This window comes from Mustelus asterias, unplaced genomic scaffold, assembly GCF_964213995.1.
Source record: "Mustelus asterias unplaced genomic scaffold, sMusAst1.hap1.1 HAP1_SCAFFOLD_97, whole genome shotgun sequence".
In the NCBI taxonomy this organism is placed as follows: domain Eukaryota; kingdom Metazoa; phylum Chordata; class Chondrichthyes; order Carcharhiniformes; family Triakidae; genus Mustelus; species Mustelus asterias.
In genome coordinates, this window is record NW_027590145.1 from 1,032,929 (window position 1) to 1,054,658 (window position 21,730).

At 52.8% G+C, this 21,730-nt stretch overlaps 1 protein-coding gene across 1 annotated transcript; it reads left to right on the top strand.

Moving 5' to 3' along the window:
* The first annotated feature begins 1,481 nt into the window (after nt 1–1,481).
* On the top strand, nt 1,482–15,306 carry fam89b (family with sequence similarity 89 member B). Its single transcript, XM_078202803.1, has 2 exons — nt 1,482–2,183; nt 12,227–15,306. Exons 1-2 carry the CDS (start codon nt 1,932–1,934, stop codon nt 12,500–12,502), a joined length of 528 nt encoding a protein of 175 aa, XP_078058929.1. The 5' UTR covers nt 1,482–1,931; the 3' UTR covers nt 12,503–15,306.
* The last annotated feature ends 6,424 nt before the right edge of the window (nt 15,307–21,730 follow it).

Below are 21,730 nucleotides of genomic sequence, written 5' to 3' on the forward strand. Positions count from 1 at the left end.
CGCCGGAGATCCGGGTTCGATTCCAGCCTTGGAGTTTGCACATTGTCCCTGTGTCTGCGTGGGTTTCCTCCCACAGTCCAAAGATGTGCGGGTTAAGTGGATTGGCCATGCTAAATTGCCCCTTAGTGTCCAAAGATGTGCAGGCTAGATGGATTGGCCATGCTAAATTGTCCCCTTAGTGTCCAAAGATGTGCAGGTTAGGTGGATTGGCCATGCTAAATTGCCCCTTAGTGTCCAAAGATGTGCGGGTTCAGTGGATTGGCCATGCTAAATTGCCCCCTCATGTCCAAAGATGTGCGGGTTAGGGTGGATTGGCCATGCTAAATTGCCCCCTCGTGTCCAAAGATGTGCGGGTTCAGTGGATTGGCCATGCTAAATTGCCCCCTCATGTCCAAAGATGTGCAGGTTAGGTGGATTGACAATGCTAAATTGTCCCTTAGTGTCCAAAGATGTGCAGGTTAGGTGGATTGGCCATGCTAAATTGTCCCCTTAGTGTCTAAAGATGTGCAGGTTAGGTGGATTGACAATGCTAAATTGTCCCTTAGTGTCCAAAGATGTGTAGGTTGGGTGGATTGGCTATGCTAAATTGTCCCTTAGTGTCCAAAGATGTGCAGGCTAGATGGATTGGCCATGCTAAATTGTCCCCTTAGTGTCCAAAGATATGTAGGTTGGGTGGATTGGCCATGCTAAATTGTCCCTTAGTGTCCAAAGATGTGTAGGTTGGGTGGATTGGCTATGCTAAATTGCCCCTTAGTGTCCAAAGATGTGTAGGTTGGGTGGATTGGCCATGCTAAATTGCCCCTTAGTGTCCAAAGATGTGCAGGCTCGATGGATTGGCCATGCTAAATTGTCCCCTTCGTGTCCAAAGATGTGTAGGTTGGGTGGATTGGCCATGCTAAATGCGTGGGGTTATGGGAAGAGTCAGTGCAGACTCAACAGACCGAATGGCCTCCTTCTGCACTGTAGCTCTCAAAGATACCCTAAGGCATGGACGAGTGTAGGAAGAGGGGTGGGTGGGAAGTCCTTCCAGGTAGTGTCCTGGTCAAAAGTCCACCCAACGACTCCCCTTCCAAAACAGAAAGCGCTCCTCACCACCAACCCGTGCCTGTGGCAGCTTGCTCCGCCTAAATTGGCATTGTCTGCAGTCGGGAAAAAACTTATCAACAGGGGATTTTCACAGCAACTTCATTGCAGTGTTAATGTGAGCCTACTATTTTTCTACTTTAGAAGAATCTCGAAAGAAAATTAGGGAGGTGGATCCCTTTTTTAAAAAAAAGTTGGCAGGGAGAATAATCCCTTGAAAAGCAAAATTAGTTGGGAGCAGAATCCCTTTAAGAGAAAAGTTAGCTGGGAGAATAATCCCTTTAAGAGAAAAGTTTGGAAGAAGGATCCCTTTAAAGAAAAGTTAGGGAGAAGGATCCCTTTAAAGAAAAGTTAGGGAGAAGGATCCCTTTAAAAATTCCCCATCGCCATGTAAGTCAGTGTTATGTGTGTGTGTCTGGGGGAGGTGTTTATAAAGGAAAGGTCTTTAAGCAAGGAAGTAGCCTGTGTACGAACGCCCTGCTGGTTCAGTCTTTTAGGGCGTGGCGAGCATAAGACAAAGGGGAACTTTACAAACTAAAAGGGAAGCCCTTTCAAACGGGGCAGAGCAGAGGGAGGAGACAGTGGGGAGACAGCCCCAGAGGAGGCAAGAAGTCAACAGAGAGTGTGTGGGGGGGGGGAAAGAAAAAAGAAAATATTAGAAAGTGGAAGAGGCGCCTCTGCTACAGAATCAATTTCATGCCCTGACATCGATTGCAACACATCGTTTGGAGACAGAGTGCTTACATAGGAAGCCAGGCAAAGAGGGTTAGACTGCCAGCCCTGACATTCACTCCATCTCCCCACTTTTGCAAGAGAGCAGGTTGGTGGGGGGACAGAGACGGAGAGAGATGAACGGGATGCAGAGTGAAGTCTCCGGCAGCCTGGTGTCCGGCATCGAAGGGCTGCCCCCCCTGCCGAAGGGGCTCAGCGGCATCCTGAACTCCAGCGGGGGCTCCTGGCGTGACGTGGAGAGGGTCTACGCCAAGAGGACCATGATCCAGGACGAGTTGAGCCGCCCCCGCCTCCCCGCCACCGAGAAGCTCTTGCGGAACAAGCCGGCCAACCTCGACGCCGCCCTGGCGGTGCTCCGGAAGGAGATGGTAAGCTCGGCGCCCCCACAGCCCGTTCACCCCTCCCCGTACCCGCTCACACCCCCCCCACCCATCATCATGCCAGCCCCGTACGAAATGACCACACACACACCGTGCACCGACAACTATTGGTATCCCTCGCTCTCCTTCAAGCCACGCGAGCTTGAACCCTGCCTGCGCCTCCAGGGATTTGACCGTGTAGTCCAGATGTACGTTCCCAGCCACCGATACCGAGGGAGCCCTGCACTGCCGGAGGTGCCATTCCTTTTCTTTGTGATTCACGGCTAAGTTTGATTCTCCAAAATGTATCACCTCTCTGGAGCGCAGATCTGATGTTCTCCCACACTCAAAGAACAAAGAAAATGACAGCACAGGAACAGGCCCTTCGGCCCTCCAACCGACGATGCTGCCCGACTGAACTAAAACCCCCTACCCTTCCGGGGACCATATCCCTCTATTCCCCATCCCTATTCATGTATTTGTCAAGATGCCCCTTGAAACTCACTACCGTCTCTGCTTCCACTACCTCCCCCGGCAACGGGTTCCAGCCACCCATCACCCTCTGTGTAAAAAGCTTGCCTCGTACATCTTTAAACCTTGCCCCTCGCACCTTAAACCTGTGCCCCCTAGTAATTGACTCTTCCACCCTGGGGGAAAAAGCTTCTGACTATCCACTCTGTCCATTGCCCCTCATAATCTTGTAGACTTCTATCAGGTCGCTCGCCCCCTCAACCTCCGTCGTTCCAGTGAGAACAAACCAAGTTTCTCCAACCTCTCCTCATAGCCAATGCCCTCCATACCAGGCAACATCCTGGTAAATCTTTTCTGTACCCTCTCCAAAGCCTCCACATCTTCCTGGTAGTGTGGCGACCAGAATTGAACGCTATATTCAATTCAACTCGTTAATGCAAGTCCTCCACCACTTACCTCCCTCTCTACCTCATCCAAAACATCGAAACCATAAGATATAGGGCGGCACGGTGGCACAGTGGTTAGCACTGCTGCCTCACAGCTCCAGGGACCAGGGTTCGATTCCCAGTATGGGTCACTGTCTGTGTGGAGTTTGCACGTTCTCCCCGTGTCTGCGTGGGTTTCCTCCGGGTGCTCCGGTTTCCTCCCACAGTCCGAAAGACGTGCTGGTTAGGGTGCTAAATTCTCCCTCAGTGTACCCGAACAGGCGCCGGAGTGTGACGACTCGGAGAATTTCACAGTAACTTCATTGCAGTGTTAATGTGACTAATAAATAAACTTTATAGGAGCAGAATTAAGCTATTCGGCACATTGAGTCTGCTCCGCCATGGCTGATATGATTCTTATCCCCATTCTCCAGCCTTCTCCCCGTAACCCCTGATCGATCCCCTTATTAATCAAGAACCTATCTATTTGATTTGATTTATTGTCACATGTACTGGGATACAGTGAAAAGCATTGTTTCTTGCGCGTTATACAGGCAAAGCATACCGTTCATAGAGAAGGAAAGGAGAGGGTGCAGAATGTAATGTTACATTCATAGCTAGGGTGTAAAGAAAGATCAACTTAATGCGAGGTAGGTCCATTCAAAAGTCTGACGGCAACAGGGAAGAAGATGTTCTTGAGTCGGTCGGTACGTGACCTCAGACTTTTGTATCTTTTTCCCGACGGAAGAAGGTGGAAGGGAGAATGTCCGGGGTGCGTGGGGTCCTTGATTATGCCGGCTGCTTTTCCCCGAGGCAGCGGGAAGTGTAGACGGAGTCAATGGACGGGAGGCTGGTTTGCGTGATGGGACTGGGCTACATTCACAACCCTTTCTTGCGGTCTTGGGCAGAGCAGGAGCCGTACGGAGGAGATGTGAAATCGAATCCCTCCTATCTACCCTCCTGGGTGGGAGTTGAAAGGGTAGCCACGGATCTCTGAGCGCACGTTCCTCGTCTGTTCCCAGGCCTGCATCGAGTGCCGACTCGGGTGAGCCGGCCAGTCGCCTTGCTGCTGTTTGTGAGATCTTGCTGTGTGCAAATTAAGAGGCCCCACCCAGTGTTGCAAGGCCGTCTTACTATAGCTGTATGGGGTCTCGGTGACACCGCACCCTGGGGTGTTGAGTGCGCAGTTTTGGTCTCCTTACCTGAGAAAGGATATACTTGCTATAGAGGGAGTGCAGCGAAGGTTCACCAGACTGATCTCCTGGGAAGGCGGGACTGTCTTATGAGGTGAGATTGGGTCTGTATTCACTGGAGTTTTGAAGAAGGAGAGGGAATACCATTGAAACATTGGACATTGAAATTGGGCTGGGGAGTCCTTGTTCAGGATTCTCTTAAGGTTAACGTGCAGGTTCAGTCGGCAGTTAGGAAGGCAAATGCAATGTTCGCATTCATGTCGAGAGGGCAAGAATACTAGAGCAGGGATGTACTTCTGAGGCTGTATAAGGCTCTGGTCAGACCCCATTTGGATATTGTGAGCAGTTTTGGGCCCCGTATCTAAGGAAGGATGTGCCGGCCTTGGAAAGGGGCCAGAGGAAATTCACAAGAATGATCCCTGGAAATGAGGGTTTGTCATCTCACTGGGGTACGGGTCCCACACACACTGAATCTCACTGGGGTATGGGTCCCACACACACTGACTCTCACTGGGGTATGGGTCCCACACACACTGACTCTCACTGGGGTACGGGTCCCACACACACTGACTCTCACTGGGGTACGGGTCCCACACACACTGAATCTCACTGGGGTACGGGTTCCACACACACTGAATCTCACTGGGGTACGGGTTCCACACACACTGACTCTCACTGGGGTACGGGTTCCACACACACTGACTCTCACTGGGGTACGGGTCCCACACACACAGTGACTCTCACTGGGGTCCGCGTTCCACACACACTGACTCTCACTGGGGTACGGGTCCCACACACACTGACTCACACTGGGGTACGGGTCCCACACACACTGACTCTCACTGGGGTACGGGTCCCACACACACTGACTCTCACTGGGGTACGGGTCCCACACACACTGACTCTCACTGGGGTACGGGTTCCACACACACTGACTCTCACTGGGGTACGGGTCCCACACACACTGACTCTCACTGGGGTACGGGTTCCACACACACTGACTCTCACTGGGGTACGGGTCCCACACACACTGACTCTCACTGGGGTACGGGTCCCACACACACTGACTCTCACTGGGGTATGGGTTCCACACACACTGACTCTCACTGGGGTACGGGTCCCACACACACTGACTCTCACTGGGGTACGGGTCCCACACACACTGACTCTCACTGGGGTACGGGTTCCACACACACTGACTCTCACTGGGGTACGGGTTCCACACACACTGACTCTCACTGGGGTACGGGTCCCACACACACTGACTCTCACTGGGGTACGGGTCCCACACACACTGACTCTCACTGGGGTACAGGTTACACACACACTGACTCTCACTGGGGTACGGGTCCCACACACACTGACTCTCACTGGGGTACGGGTCCCACACACACTGACTCTCACTGGGGTACGGGTTCCACACACACTGACTCTCACTGGGGTACGGGTCCCACACACACTGACTCTCACTGGGGTACGGGTCCCACACACACTGACTCTCACTGGGGTACGGGTCCCACACACACTGACTCTCACTGGGGTACGGGTCCCACACACACTGACTCTCACTGGGGTACGGGTCCCACACACACTGACTCTCACTGGGGTACAGGTTACACACACACTGACTCTCACTGGGGTACGGGTCCCACACACACTGACTCTCACTGGGGTACGGGTCCCACACACACTGACTCTCACTGGGGTACGGGTTCCACACACACTGACTCTCACTGGGGTACGGGTCCCACACACACTGACTCTCACTGGGGTACGGGTCCCACACACACTGACTCTCACTGGGGTACGGGTTCCACACACACTGACTCTCACTGGGGTACGGGTCCCACACACACTGACTCTCACTGGGGTACGGGTCCCACACACACTGACTCTCACTGGGGTACGGGTTCCACACAGACTGACTCTCACTGGGGTACGGGTTCCACACACACTGACTCTCACTGGGGTACGGGTCCCACACACACTGACTCTCACTGGGGTACGGGTCCCACACACACTGACTCTCACTGGGGTACGGGTCCCACACACACTGACTCTCACTGGGGTCCGCGTTCCACACACACTGACTCTCACTGGGGTACGGGTTCCACACACACTGACTCTCACTGGGGTACGGGTCCCACACACACTGACTCTCACTGGGGTACGGGTCCCACACACACTGACTCTCACTGGGGTACGGGTTCCACACACACTGACTCTCACTGGGGTACGGGTCCCACACACACTGACTCTCACTGGGGTACGGGTCCCACACACACTGACTCTCACTGGGGTACGGGTTCCACACACACTGACTCTCACTGGGGTACGGGTCCCACACACACTGACTCTCACTGGGGTACGGGTCCCACACACACTGACTCTCACTGGGGTACGGGTTCCACACAGACTGACTCTCACTGGGGTACGGGTTCCACACACACTGACTCTCACTGGGGTACGGGTCCCACACACACTGACTCTCACTGGGGTACGGGTCCCACACACACTGACTCTCACTGGGGTACGGGTCCCACACACACTGACTCTCACTGGGGTCCGCGTTCCACACACACTGACTCTCACTGGGGTACGGGTTCCACACACACTGACTCTCACTGGGGTACGGGTCCCACACACACTGACTCTCACTGGGGTACGGGTTCCACACACACTGACTCTCACTGGGGTACGGGTCCCACACACACTGACTCTCATTGGGGTACGGGTCCCACACACACTGACTCTCACTGGGGTGCGGGTCCCACACACACTGACTCTCATTGGGGTACGGGTCCCACACACACTGACTCTCACTGGGGTCCGCGTTCCACACACACTGACTCTCACTGGGGTACGGGTTCCACACACACTGACTCTCACTGGGGTACGGGTCCCACACACACTGACTCTCACTGGGGTACGGGTCCCACACACACTGACTCTCACTGGGGTACGGGTCCCACACACACTGACTCTCACTGGCGTACGGGTCCCACACACACTGACTCTCACTGGGGTACGGGTCCCACACACACTGACTCTCACTGGGGTACGGGTCCCACACACACTGACTCTCACTGGGGTACGGGTCCCACACACACTGACTCTCACTGGGGTACGGGTTCCACACACACTGACTCTCACTGGGGTACGGGTCCCACACACACTGACTCTCACTGGGGTCCGCGTTCCACACACACTGACTCTCACTGGGGTACGGGTTCCACACACACTGACTCTCACTGGGGTACGGGTCCCACACACACTGACTCTCACTGGGGTACGGGTCCCACACACACTGACTCTCACTGGGGTACGGGTCCCACACACACTGACTCTCACTGGCGTACGGGTCCCACACACACTGACTCTCACTGGGGTACGGGTCCCACACACACTGACTCTCACTGGGGTACGGGTCCCACACACACTGACTCTCACTGGGGTATGGATTCCACACATATTGACTCTCATAGTTTAGAAGGATGAGGGGGGGATCTTATTGAAACTTACAGGACACTGCGAGGCCTGGATAGAGTGGACATGGAGAGGATGTTTCCACGAGTAGGAAAAACTAAAAACCAGAGGGCACAACCTCAGACTAAAGGGACGATCCTTTAAAACAGAGATGAGGAGGAATTTCTTCAGCCAGAGAGTGGTGAATCTGTGGAACTCTTTGCCGCAGAAGGCTGTGGAGGCCGGGTCATTGAGTGTCTTTAAGACAGAGATAGATAGGTTCTTGATTAATAAGGGGATCAGGGGTTATGGGGAAAAGGCAGGAGAATGGGGATGAGAAAAATATCAGCCATGATTGAATGGCGGAGCAGACTCGATGGGCCGAATTCTGCTCCTATGTCTTATGGTCTGATGGAAACATACCCTGAATCATGGACAGAAAGAGGCCATTCGGCCCATTATATCCTCCCTGGCCAATAAATAGCCAACCAGCCTTTTTATTCATTTATGGGATGTGGTGTAGGTACACCCACAGTGCTGTTAGGCAGGGAGTTCAGGATTGTGATTGGATATCAGTCAGTCCCTGTGTGGTGTAGGTACACGCACGGCGCTGTTAGGCAGGGAGTTCCAGGATTTTGACCCCAGCCACAGTGAAGGAACGGCCGATATATTTCCAAGTCGGGATGGTGAGTGGCTCGGGAGGGGGAGTTTGCAGGTGGGGGTGTTCCCCATGTGTCTGCTTCCCCCGCCCCCCTTGTCCTTCTAGGTGGTAGAGGTGGCGGGTTTGAAAGGTGCTGTCGAAGGAGCCTTGGTGAGTCGCTGCAGTGCATCTTGTAGATGCTACACACTAAATAAACTTTACTTAGTTTTAGAATTCCTGACTTTAGGGTGGCACAGTGTGTTGGCACTGCTGCCTTACAGGGACCCGGGTTCAATTCCCAGCTTGGGTCACGTCTGTGTGGAGTCTGCACGTTCTCCCCGTGTCTGCATGGGTTTCCTCCGGGTGCTCCGGTTTCCTCCCACAGCCTGAAAGACGTGCTGGTTAGGGTGCATTGGCCGTGCTAAATTCTCCCTCAGTGTTACCCGAACAGGCGCCGGAAAGTAAAGTAAAATAAAGTTTACTCATTAGTGTCGCAAGTAGATTTACATTCACACTGCAATGAAATTACTGTGAAAATCCCCCAGTCGTCACACTCCGGCGCCTGTTCGGGTAACACTGAGGGAGAATTTAGTACAGCCAATGCACCCAGGCCCCATCCCCATAACCCCACCTATTTACCCCATCAATCCCCCTGACACTAAGGGACCATTTACCACGGCCAATGCAACTAACCTGCACATCTTTGGACTGTGGGAGGAAACCGGAGCACCCGGAGGAAACCCACGCAGACACGGGGAGAACGTGCAGACTCCGCACAGACAGTGACCCAAGCCGGGAATCGAACCCGGGTCCCTGGTGCTGTGATGCAGCAGTGCTAACCCACTGTGGTGCCGCCCAGAGTGTGGCGACTGGAGGATTTTCACAGTAACTTCATTGCAGTGTTAACGTAAGCCCGACTTGTGACACTAATAAATAGACTTATCTTAATCGGTTAATATTTTTGCCTTTCTACCTGATTGAAGGGAACAGGCTGGAGCAGATGGGCAAGGCGTCACCCTGTAGGCACAGGGTGGAGAGTTTGTTAATGTGACTGCTTTTGGCTAAGTTGACAGCAGATTTCCATTCTTTAAAACTTTTCAAATAAGGAGACGGTTCCAGCGTGTGATCAGCACTTGTGTCCCCTCAGCACTACCACTTGCCTTGATGTGGCCACTCCTATTGGGGAGGCGTTGGCCTAGTGGTATTATCGCTAGACTATTCATCCAGAAACCCAGCTAATGTCCTGGGGACCCGGGTTCGAATCCCGCAACGGCAGCTGGTGAAATTTGAATTCAATATTCTTTTAAAAATCTGAAATTAAGAATCTACTGATGACCATGAAACCACTGTCAGAAAAACCCATCTGGGGTACGGGTCCCACACAGACTGACTCTCACTGGGGTACGGGTTCCACACACACTGACTCTCGCTGGGGTACGGGTTCCACACACACTGACTCTCACTGGGGTACGGGTCCCACACACACTGACTCTCACTGGGGTATGAGTTCCACATACACTGACTCTCACTGGGGTACGGGTCCCACACACACACTGATTCTCACTGGGGTACGGGTTCCACACACACTGACTCTCACTGGGGTACGGGTTCCACACACACTGACTCTCACTGGGGTACGGGTCCCACACAGACTGACTCTCACTGGGGTATGAGTTCCACATACACTGACTCTCACTGGGGTACGGGTCCCACACACACACACTGACTCTCACTGGGGTACGGGTTCCACACACACTGACTCTCACTGGGGTAAGGGTTCCACACACACTGACTCTCACTGGGGTACGGGTCCCACACACACTGGAGTTCTGTGTGACTGGCTGTGTGTGTGCTGAAAGACCCTCTTGTTTCTCTCTTTGTGTCTCCTGCAGCTGCTGTTTGATGGATGGAGGGTGGAGTTTAGATCCCAGCTGTTCCTGTTAACTCAGTCCCAAAGGCCATCCTCGGAGGATTAGAATAACTCTTTAACAGCCTTCAGCCGACAGGCATTGTTATCCGGAACAATCCCTTCACTGCCCCTCCCCACTGCTTTCCTTCCTCTGGAATAAAACCTGGCTGTGTGTGTTTTTACTCGGCCAGGGTCGCTACCTCCTTCCCATAACTGCCCCCCCAACCCAAACCTCCCCCTCAGAAAGGAACAGCTTTGAGGGGCTGAATGGCCTCCTCCTCTTTCCGCCTTCCCCGACACCGTTGGGTTACTGCCCTCTGCAACCTTGCACAAGCACCTCGCTCTGTGTGAATGGGTGTAGGCTGCAGGGTGTGGAGTATTTGACTGCAGTCCGCAGGGGTGGGGGGGTTGGTGGGAGTCCGGGGAGTGGGGCGGGGGGGAGGGGGGGGGGGGTGGGTGTACATTGCCTTGCCCTGTCCTCTGTTTAATCCCCATGTTTAAGGGTTGGAGGGGGGTGCTTTGACTCAGAAGGGATCCAGACTGATTCTGCCTGTCTCACCCTGGGGTCACTGGACAGTGATCAGAGGCAGGAACCCTGGCTGATTTCCCCTCTCTCTCTAACCCTGGGGTTACTGGACAGAGATCAGGAGCAGGAACCCTGGCTGATTTCCCCTCTCTCTCTAACCCAGGGATCACTGGACAGAGATCAGGAGCAGGAACCCTGGCTGATTTCCCCTCTCCCTCTCTAACCCTGGGGTCACTGGACAGTGATCAGGAGCAGGAACCCTGGCTGATTTCCCCCCTCTCTCTAACCCGGGGGTCACTGGACAGAGATCAGGAGCAGGAACCCTGGCTGATTTCCCCCCTCTCTCTCTAACCCTGGGGTCACTGGACACTGATCAGGAGCAGGAACCCTGGCTGATTTCCCCCCTCTCTCTAACCCGGGGGTCACTGGACAGTGATCAGGAACCCTGGCTGATTTCCCCTCTCCCTCTCTAACCCTGGGGTCACTGGACAGTGATCAGGAACCCTGGCTGATTTCCCCCCTCTCTCTCTAACCCTGGGGTCTCTGGACAGTGATCAGGAACCGTGGCTGATTTCCCCCCTCTCTCTCTAACCCTGGGGTCACTGGACAGTGATCAGGAACCCTGGCTGATTTCCCCCCTCTCTCTCTAACCCTGGGGTCTCTGGACAGTGATCAGGAACCCTGGCTGATTTCCCCCCTCTCTCTCTAACCCTGGGGTCACTGGACAGAGATCAGGAGCAGGAACCCTGGCTGATTTCCCCTCTCTCTCTCTAACCCTGGGGTCTCTGGACAGTGATCAGGATCAGGAACCCTGGCTGATTTCCTCTCTCTCTCTAACCCTGGGGTCTCTGGACAGTGATCAGGAGCAGGAACCCTGGCTGATTTCCCCTCTCTCTCTCCCTCTAACCCTGGGGTCTCTGGACATCGATTGACTTGACTGAACTGCCCCTGTCCCAGCAGACTCCGGAACACTGACTGTAGGTTTCAGCATTCACCTGGTCCCTCGGTTCGGGTGGGTAACGAAATTGGGAATCGCGCAGGGGTGATGGGCAGCTTGGGATTGCACTGGAGTGCCACAATTAACCGACAGCCTCCCCTCCCTTGCGTCTCCTCCTCAGGTAGTAGGGTGGCACAGTGGGTTAGCACTGCTGCCTCACCGCGCCAGGAACCCGGGTTCGATTCCCGGCTTGGGTCACTGTCTGTGTGGAGTCGGCATGTTCTCCCCGTGTCTGCGTGGGTTTCCTCCAGTTTCCTCCCACAGTCCGAAAGACGTGCTGGTTCGGGTGCTAAATTCTACCTCAGTGTAACCCGAACAGGCGCCGGCCAGAGTGTGGGCGACTGGGGGATTTTCACAGTAACTTCATTGCGGTGTTAATGTAAGCCTTACTTGTGACACTAATAAATAAACTTTACTTTACTTTAGGTGGGCTTGCGCCAACTGGACATGTCACTGCTGTGCCAGCTGTGGTCACTGTACGAGTCCATTCAGGAGTACAAGGGCCTGTACCAGGACATGACCTTGTCCATGCACTCCTTGGCTGCGGAGACCGCTTACTATGATGACGAGGAAGAGTACGAGGTGGACCAGGCCGGCGTGGAACGCTCGAGGGACGACGTCTCGCGCAACAGCCTCAAAGTCCCCCAGACGCAGAACTCCCGCGATCAGTGGCTCCAAGATTCCTTCCACATTTCAATATAGAACCAACGCCCTTTTTCCCCCCATTTCCCAGTCTCCCGCCTCGCTTTTATTTTGTTGGGGGGGGGGGAAATATTTATTCCCAGGATTTGAGCGTTGCGGACAAAGCCAAGGATCTATTTCCCCGTTCCCGAAATTTCCTCGAGTGCGCGGTCGGGAGCTGCTGATAGTGGAGTGTCTGCCTCGTCCGTTTCGGAGGACAGTTGAGAGTCAACCCCGTTGCTGTGGCTCTGGAGGCCAGACTGCGTAAGGGGGGCAGATTTCCTTCCCTAAAGGACATTAGTGAACCAGATGGGTTTTTTCCAACAACATTTGATGATAGTTTGTTACAGTTACTGAGACTAGCTTTAGAATTCCAGATTGTTTTATCATAGAATCCCTACAGTACAGAAAGTGACCATTCGGCCCATCGAGCCTGCAACAACAACAATCCCACCCCAGAGCCCCACATATTTACCCTGCTAATCCCCTAAGGGGCAATTTAGCATGGCCAATCCACCTAACCTGCACATCTTTGGATACTAAGGGGCAATTTAGCATGGCCAATCCACCCTAACCTACACATCTTTGGACACTAAGGGGAAATTTAGCATGGCCAATCCACCTAACCTGCACATCTTTGGATACTGAGGGGCAATTTAGCATGGCCAATCCACCCTAACCTGCACATCTTTGGACACTAAGGGACAATTTAGCATGGCCAATCCACCTAACCTGCACATCTTTGGACACTAAGGGACAATTTAGCATGGCCAATCCGCCTAACCTGTACATCTTTGAACACTAAGGGGCAATTTAGCACGGCCAATCCACCTAACCTGCACATCCTTGGACACTAAGGGGCAATTTAGCATGGCCAATCCGCCTAACCTGTACATCTTTGGACACTAAGGGGCAATTTAGCATGGCCAATCCGCCTAACCTGTACATCCTTGGACACTAAGGGGCAATTTAGCATGGCCAATCCACCTAACCTGTACATCTTTGGACACTAAGGGGCAATTTAGCATGGCCAATCCGCCTAACCTGTCCATCTTTGGACACTAAGGGGCAATTTAGCATGGCCAATACACCTAACCTGCACATCTTTGGACACCAAGGGGCAATTTAGCATGGCCAATCCACCGAACCAGCATGTCTTTCGGACTGTGGGAGGAAACCGGAGCACCCGGAGGAAACCCACGCAGACACAAGGAGAATGGGCAAACTCCGCACAATTGAATTTAAGTTCCGCCAGGTGCCATGGTGGGATTTGAACCCGTGTCTCCACCCTCCCACCCCCCCCTCGTCTCGAGTATTAGCCTGGCCTATTGTCCAGTGATGTTTCTACTAGCCCTTAAGGCCAGTGAATAGTTAGGCCTCACTATCATACCCAGACCATGCAGAATCGTGGAGGAAAGATGGGGGAGGGGGGGAAGCGGGAATGAGATGGAGGGATCGATAAATGGGGAGGCGTCGGGGGTGGGGGGGGGGGAGGTGAAAGGTTCCGGAGAAGGATCTGGAAGCTTTTGGACCATTTTGCCTCCATTTGATGCATGTCTCGAGTCTGATGTGAATTTCTACGGCATGTGCACTATGAATTTAGACTGAAAAGCAGCGACTTTGCTTAATCTTCCGCTCGGGAAATTTGATCCAAAGATTGTTCTTATATTCTGAGGCTCCCCGTAACTCATTTGACTAATATTCGCGGTGAGGCCAAAATGGAGGCCAGCTTGCCTGCACTGAGAACGCTAACTTGTTAGGTGAGAGTCAGTTTGCGTGTAGAACCCGTATCCCAGTGGGAGTCAGTGTGTGTGGAACCCGTACCCCAGTGAGTGTCAGTGTGTGGAACCCGTACCCCAGTGAGTGTCAGTGTGTGGAACCCGTACCCCAGTGAGAGTCAGTGTGTGTGGGACCCGTACCCCAGTGGGAGTCAGTGTGTGTGGGACCCGTACCCCAGTGAGAGTCAGTGTGTGTGGGACCCGTTCCCCAGTGAGAGTCAGTGTGTGTGGAACCCGTACCCCAGTGAGAGTCAGTGTGTGTGGGACCCGTACCCCAGTGGGAGTCAGTGTGTGTGGGACCCGTACCCCAGTGAGAGTCAGTGTGTGTGGGACCTGTACCCCAGTGAGAGTCAGTGTGTGTGGAACCCGTACCCCAGTGAGTGTCAGTGTGTGGAACCCGTACCCCAGTGAGAGTCAGTGTGTGTGGAACGCGGTCCCCAGTGAGAGTCAGTGTGTGTGGAACCCGTACCCCAGTGAGTGTCAGTGTGTGTGGGACCCGTACCCCAGTGAGTGTCAGTGTGTGTGGGACCCGTACCCCAGTGAGAGTCAGTGTGTGTGGGACCCGTATCACAGTGACAGTCAGTGTGTGTGGGACCCGTACCCTGGTGAGAGTCAGTGTGTGTGGAACCCATACCCCAGTGAGAGTCAGTGTGTGTGGAACCCGTACCCCAGTGAAATTCAGTGTGTGTGGGACCCGTACCCCAGTGAGAGTCAGTGTGTGTGGGACCCGTACCCCAGTGAGAGTCAGTGTGTGTGGAACCCGTGCCCCAGTGAGAGTCAGTGTGTGTGGGACCCGTACCCCAGTGAGAGTCAGTGTGTGTGGGACCTGTACCCCAGTGAGAGTCAGTGTGTGTGGGACCCGTACCCCAGTGAGAGTCAGTGTGTGTGGGACCCGTATCACAGTGACAGTCAGTGTGTGTGGGACCCGTACCCTGGTGAGAGTCAGTGTGTGTGGAACCCCTACCCCAGTGAGAGTCAGTGTGTGTGGGACCCGTACCCCAGTTTACAGTATATCTTGGTGACAATTCATACAAGATGATTGCTCTCTCTAACATCACTGGGTTAGATGTTAAACAGCGAGTTGTTAGACAGGAATGTTTAGTGTTGTGAGGGAAATTTATCTGACTCCCATTTTCTTTTCGTTTAACAGATATTTTAAGTTATGCACCATATTATTTAATCATACAGCACCTGTACGCACTTATTTACAAATACCTCCTTTTTTAAAGAACATTACAAATATGCAGTTTGAATTAAATGAGTTTGACTTGGCTGTTTTTTGCCTCTGCTTTAACCCACCCAATGTCTCTGTTCATCTTAGTAAGGGATATCTGTATTAACAATGGGCTATTTCCACATCACTCCCAGGACAGGTACAGCACGGGGTAAGATACAGAGTAAAGCTCCCTCTACACTGTCCCCATCAAACACTCCCAGGACAGGTACAGCACAGGGTTAGATACAGAGTAAAGCTCCCTCTGCACTGTCTCCCATCAAACACTCCCAGGACAGGTACAGCACGGGGTTAGATACAGAGTAAAGCTCCCTCTACACTGTCCCCCATCAAACACTCCCAGGACAGGTACAGCACGGGGTTAGATACAGAGTAAAGCTCCCTCTACACTGTCCCCCATCAAACACTCCCAGGACAGGTACAGCACGGGGTTAGATTCAGAGTAAAGCTCCCTCTACACTGTCCCCCATCAAACACTCCCAGGACAAGTACAGCACGGGGTTAGATACAGAGTAAAGCTCCCTCTACACTGTCCCCTATCAAACACTCCCAGGACAGGTACAGCACGGGGTTAGATACAGAGTAAAGCTCCCTCTACACTGTCCCCATCAAACACTCCCAGGACAGGTACAGCACGGGGTTAGATACAGAGTAAAGCTCCCTCTACACTGTCCCCTATCAAACACTCCCAGGACTGGGTACAGCACGGGGTTAGAAGGTGAATGAAGGGCGGTGGAAGCAGATTCAATTTTCACACTTGTAAAGGAACGATAAGTGATGAGACAGTGGCAGCGGGAGGCAGCCTGCCATTTGTATCGTCGTGGTATCTTCTGGTCCTGCCATGGCCAATGGTGCTTCCCGCTGAATGCAGCCCCAACCCCCGCCCCTTTGCTGCTGTGCAACTGCGGAGAGGACGCAGCGAGGGCAGGACTGGAAGAATCCCCCCAGCATGAATGGTCAGAAAGTTCCATCCAAGAGATCTGATTGGAACGTTCTGTCATGGAGGCTGCATTGACTGAATGGGCCAAATGGCCTCCTCCTGTGCTCTGTGATTCTGTGCTCACCAGTAAATTCTATGGAGCCATTCCTCCCCTTCGGCATGTCACACAATGAAAAGGGGAAGAGAGTTCCGGATGTGCACCCCTGAATTTCCTGGGTCTAACTTTAAGACAAGGCGGAGCAGCAGTAGGCCATTCGGCCCATTGAGACTGCTCCGCCATGCAGTGAGATCATATCTGCTGTAATCCTCATCTCCACTTCCCTCCCTTACCAACTTTCTCAGGAGGCTGAGGAAATTCGACATGTCCGATACGCCCCTGTCTACACCAACGGGGACGAAGTGGAAAGGGTCGAGAGCTTCAGGTTTTTAGGTGTCCAACAACCAGTCTTGGTCCCCCCCATGCCAAACGCTATAGTTAAGAAAGCCCCACCAACGCCTCTACTTTCTCAGGAGGCTAAGGAAATTTGGCATGTCAGCTACGACTCTCACCAACATTTACAGATGCACCATAGAAAGCATCCTTTCTGGATGTATCACAGCTTGGTATGGGGCTCCTGCTCTGCCCAAGACCGCAAGAAACTACAAAGGGTCGTGAATGTAGCCCAGTCCCATCACGCAAACCAGCCTCCCATCCATTGACTCTGTCTACACTTCCCGCTGCCTCGGGGAAAAGCAGCCGGCATAATCAAGGACCCCCCCCACACACCCCGGACATTCTCTCTTCCACCTTCTTCCGTCGGGAAAAAGCTACAAAAGTCTGAGGTCACGTCCTAACCGGACTCAAGAACAGCTTCTTCCCTGCTGCCGTCAGACTTTTGAATGAACCTCCCTCGCATTTTGATCTTTCTCTACACCCTAGCTATGGCTGTGACACTACATTCTGCACCCTCTCCTTTCCTTCTCTATGAACGGTATGCTTTGTCTGTATAGCGCACAATACTTTTCACTTTATCCCAATACATGTGACAAATCAAATCGATTCCCTTACTTATTAAAAATCCTGTGTATCTCAGGCTTGGACATACCCAACCTGTGCAGCACCCCGCGGAAAAGAATTCCACAGATTGGCTCCCCTCTGAGAGAAGAAATTCCTCCTCATCTCTGTCTTCAATGGGTGTACATAGAACATAGAACAGTACAGCACAGAACAGGCCCTTCGGCCCACGATGTTGTGCCGAGCTTTATCTGAAACCAAGATCAAGCTATCCCACTCCCTATCATCCTGGTGTGCTCCATGTGCCTATCCAATAACCGCTTAAATGTTCCTAAAGTGTCTGACTCCACTATCACTGCAGGCAGTCCATTCCACACCCCAACCACTCTCTGCGTAAAGAACCTACCTCTGATATCCTTCCTGTATCTCCCACCACGAACCCTATAGTTATGCCCCCTTGTAATAGCTCCATCCACCCGAGGAAATAGTCTTTGAACGTTCACTCTATCTATCCCCTTCATCATTTTATAAACCTCTATTAAGTCTCCCCTCAGCCTCCTCCGCTCCAGAGAGAACAGCCCTCGCTCCCTCAACCTTTCCTCATAAGACCTACCCTCCAAACCAGGCAGCATCCTGGTAAATCTCCTCTGCACTCTTTCCAGCGCTTCCACATCCTTCTTATAGTGAGGTGGCCAGAACTGCACACAATATTCCAAATGTGGTCTCACCAAGGTCCTGTACAGTTGCAGCATAACCCCACGGCTCTTAAACTCCAACCCCCTGTTAATAAAAGCTAACACACTATAGGCCTTCTTCACAGCTCTATCCACTTGAGTGGCAACCTTTAGAGATCTGTGGATATGGACCCCAAGATCTCTCTGTTCCTCCACAGTCTTCAGAACCCTACCTTTGACCCTGTAATCCACATTTAAATTAGTCCTACCAAAATGAATCACCTCACATTTATACCTTTTTCCCGATGGAAGAAGGTGGAAGAGAGTATGTCTGGGGTGCGTGGAGTTCCTCTGCATCAGTGGAAATAGTTTGTGTTGCGAATGAACCAGCATCTGTCACCCCAGCCCGTCTCTTAAGGCCAGGGTTCAGCATGATCATCTCTGGGGAGGTCACTCAAACTGGCACTGTCTCAGGCCAAAGTTTCTGCAGCTTAGCTATCACCTTGGGGAGGTAGGGGAGGTTCCAGCTCAGGACAAAGAGAGAGGAAGGAAAGGTGATTTTCTTTCTGTGTTTCTAATTGTGGACCACTGCCCAGTGATCGACCCAAACCTAACTCTAGAATCACAGAATCCTGACAGTACAGAAGGAAGCCATTCAGCCCATCGAGTCAGCACCGACCACAATCCCACCCAGGCCCTATCCCCATGCAATTACCCTAGCTAATTCCCTTGAAACTAAGGGGCAATTTAGCATGGCCAATCCACCTAACCTGCAAATCTTTGGACACTAAGGGGCAATTTAGCATGGCCAATGCACCTAACCCCTGGGCGGCACGGTAGCACAGTGGTTAGCACTGCTGCTTCACAGCTCCAGGGTCCCGGGTTCGATTCCCGGCTCGGGTCACTGTCTGTGTGGAGTTTGCACATTCTCCTCGTGTCTGCGTGGGTTTCCTCCGGGTGCTCCGGTTTCCTCCCACAGTCCAAAGATGTGCGGGTTAGGTTGATTGGCCAGGTTAAAAATTGCCCCTTAGAGTCCTGGGATGTGTAGGTTAGAGGGATTAGCAGGTAAATATGTGGGGGTAGGGCCTGGGTGGGATTGTGGTCGGTGCAGACTCGATGGGCCGAATGGCCTCCTTCTGCACTGTAGGGTTTCTATGATCTTTGGACACTAAGGGGCAATTTAGCATAGCCAATCCACCTAACCTGCAAATCTTTGGACTGTGGGAAGAAACCAGAGCACCCGGAGGAAACCCACGCAGACACGGGGAGAACATGCAGACTCCGCACAGACAGTGACCCAAGGCGGGAATCGATCCCGGGTCCCTGGCGCTGTGAGGCAGCAGCGCTAACCACAGCACCACCGTGCCGCACAGATTACGAAAGCAGGGAAGTCATTTTGGAGTTGTGTAGAACTTTGGTGAGGCCACAGCTGGAGCACTGTGTGCAGATCTGGTCGCCACATTATAGGATGGACGTGATCGCACTGGAGGGAGTGCAGAGGAGATTCACCAGGATGCTGCCTGGGATGGATCATTCAAGTTATGAAGAGAGGTTGGATAGGCTTGGGTTGTTTTCGTTCGAGTAGAGAAGACTGGGAGGCGACCTGATCGAGGTGTTCAAGATTATGAGGGACACGGACAGAATGGATAGGGAGCAGCTGTTCCCCTTAGTTGAAGTGTCAGTCACAAGGGGACATAGCTTCAAAGTCACCTCCTCCAGCCCCGACAACCCTCCCTATCTCTGTAACCTCCTCCAGCTCTGATAACCCTCACTATGTCACCTCCTCCAGCCCCTACAACCCTTCCTATTTCTGTCACCTCTTCCAGCTCCTACAACCCTATCTTTGTCACCTCCTCCAGCCCCGACAACCCTCACTAACTCTGTTACCACCTCCAGCCCGTGGAGGTGGAGCCTGCTTCCATCACCTCCCCCTCCCCCGGCAGCGCGTTCCAGGCACCCACCACCCTCTGTGTGAAAAGCGTCCCCCGCACATCTCCCCTAAACTTACCCCTTCTCACCTTGAACTTATACCCCCTTGTAGCCGACTTTTCCACCCTGGGAAAATGCCTCTTGACTATCCACCTGATCTATTACGCCTCTCATAATTTTGTGGACCCCTTAACGGTTCGCCCCTCAGCCTCAGTCTTTCCAGTGAAAACAATCCCAAGTTTATCCAACCTCTCCTCGTACCTCAAACTCTCCGGACCAGGGCAACATCCTGATGTTCTTTGCACTCTCTTCAAAGCCTCCTTCTGGTAGTGCGGCGACCAGAACTGTACGCAATATTCCAAATGTGGCCGAACTAAAATTTTATAACTTGTCAACTGTTATATCCGATGCCAGGGCTGGTGAAGACGAGACCCTGCCACCCTGTACCTGGTTTGAGTCAACTTTCCCGTGCGAAGGGGTGCCACACTGTTGGAGGTGCCACCTTTCAGATGAGTCATTACACCCCACTGCCGTCTGCCTGCTCGCATGAATGTTAAAGAGCACAAGGCACTACTTTGAAGGAGATCACGGTGGTACAATGGTTAGCACCGCTGCCTCACAGCACCAGAGTCCCAGGTTCGATTCCGGCCTCGGGTGACTGTCTGTGTGGAGTCTGCGCGTTCTCCCCGCGTCTGCTCTGGTTTCCTCCCACAGTCCAAAGATGTGCGGGTTAGGGTGCATTGGCCGTGCTAAGTTGCCCCTTAGTGTCAAGGGAAACTAGCCAGGTTAAATGTATGGGGGTAAGACCTGGGTGGGATTGTGGTCGGTGCAGGAGGCCGAATGGCCTCCTTCTGCACAGCAGGATTCTACGAGAGCTGGGGGGGGGGGTTTCCCTGGGCCCTGGTCAATACTTCTTCACTCAACATCTCACAAAACAATGGATTATCTCATCAAACACCTAAATAACAAGGACACCGATGTCAGACTCCTATTTATTGACTGCAGCTCAGCCTTCAACACTATTATTCCCACGAAACTCATCTTCAAACTCCGTGCGCTGGGTCTCGGCACCTCCCTCTGCGACTGGATCCTGAACTTCTTAACTCACAGACCGCAATCAGAAAGGATAGCTGGGTCGGATCTCAAACAATGACGAGACAGAGTACAGGAATGAGATAGAGAATCTGGTGAACTGGTGCGGCCACAATAATCTCTCCCTCAATGTCAACAAAATGAAGGAGATTGTCATCGACTTCAGGAAGCGTAAAGGAGAACATGCCCCTGTCTACATCAACGGGGACAAAGTAGAAATGGTCGAGAGCTTCAAGTTTTTAGGTGTCCAGTTCACCAACAACCTGTCCTGATCCCCCACGCTGACACTATGGTTAAGAAAGCCCCACCAACGCCTCGACTTTCTGAGACGAAAGAAATTTGGCATGTCAGCTACGACTCTCACCAACTTTTACAGATGCACCATAGAAAGCATTCTTTCTGGTTGTATCACAGCTTGGTATGGGGCTCCTGCTCTGCCCAAGACTGCAAGGAACTACAGAAGGTCGTGAATGTAGCCCAATCCATCACACAAACCAGCCTCCCATCCATTGACTCTGTCTCCACTTCCTGCTGCCTCGGGGAAAAGCAGCCGGCATAATCAAAGACCCCACGCACCCCGGACATTCTCTCTTCCACCTTCTTCCATC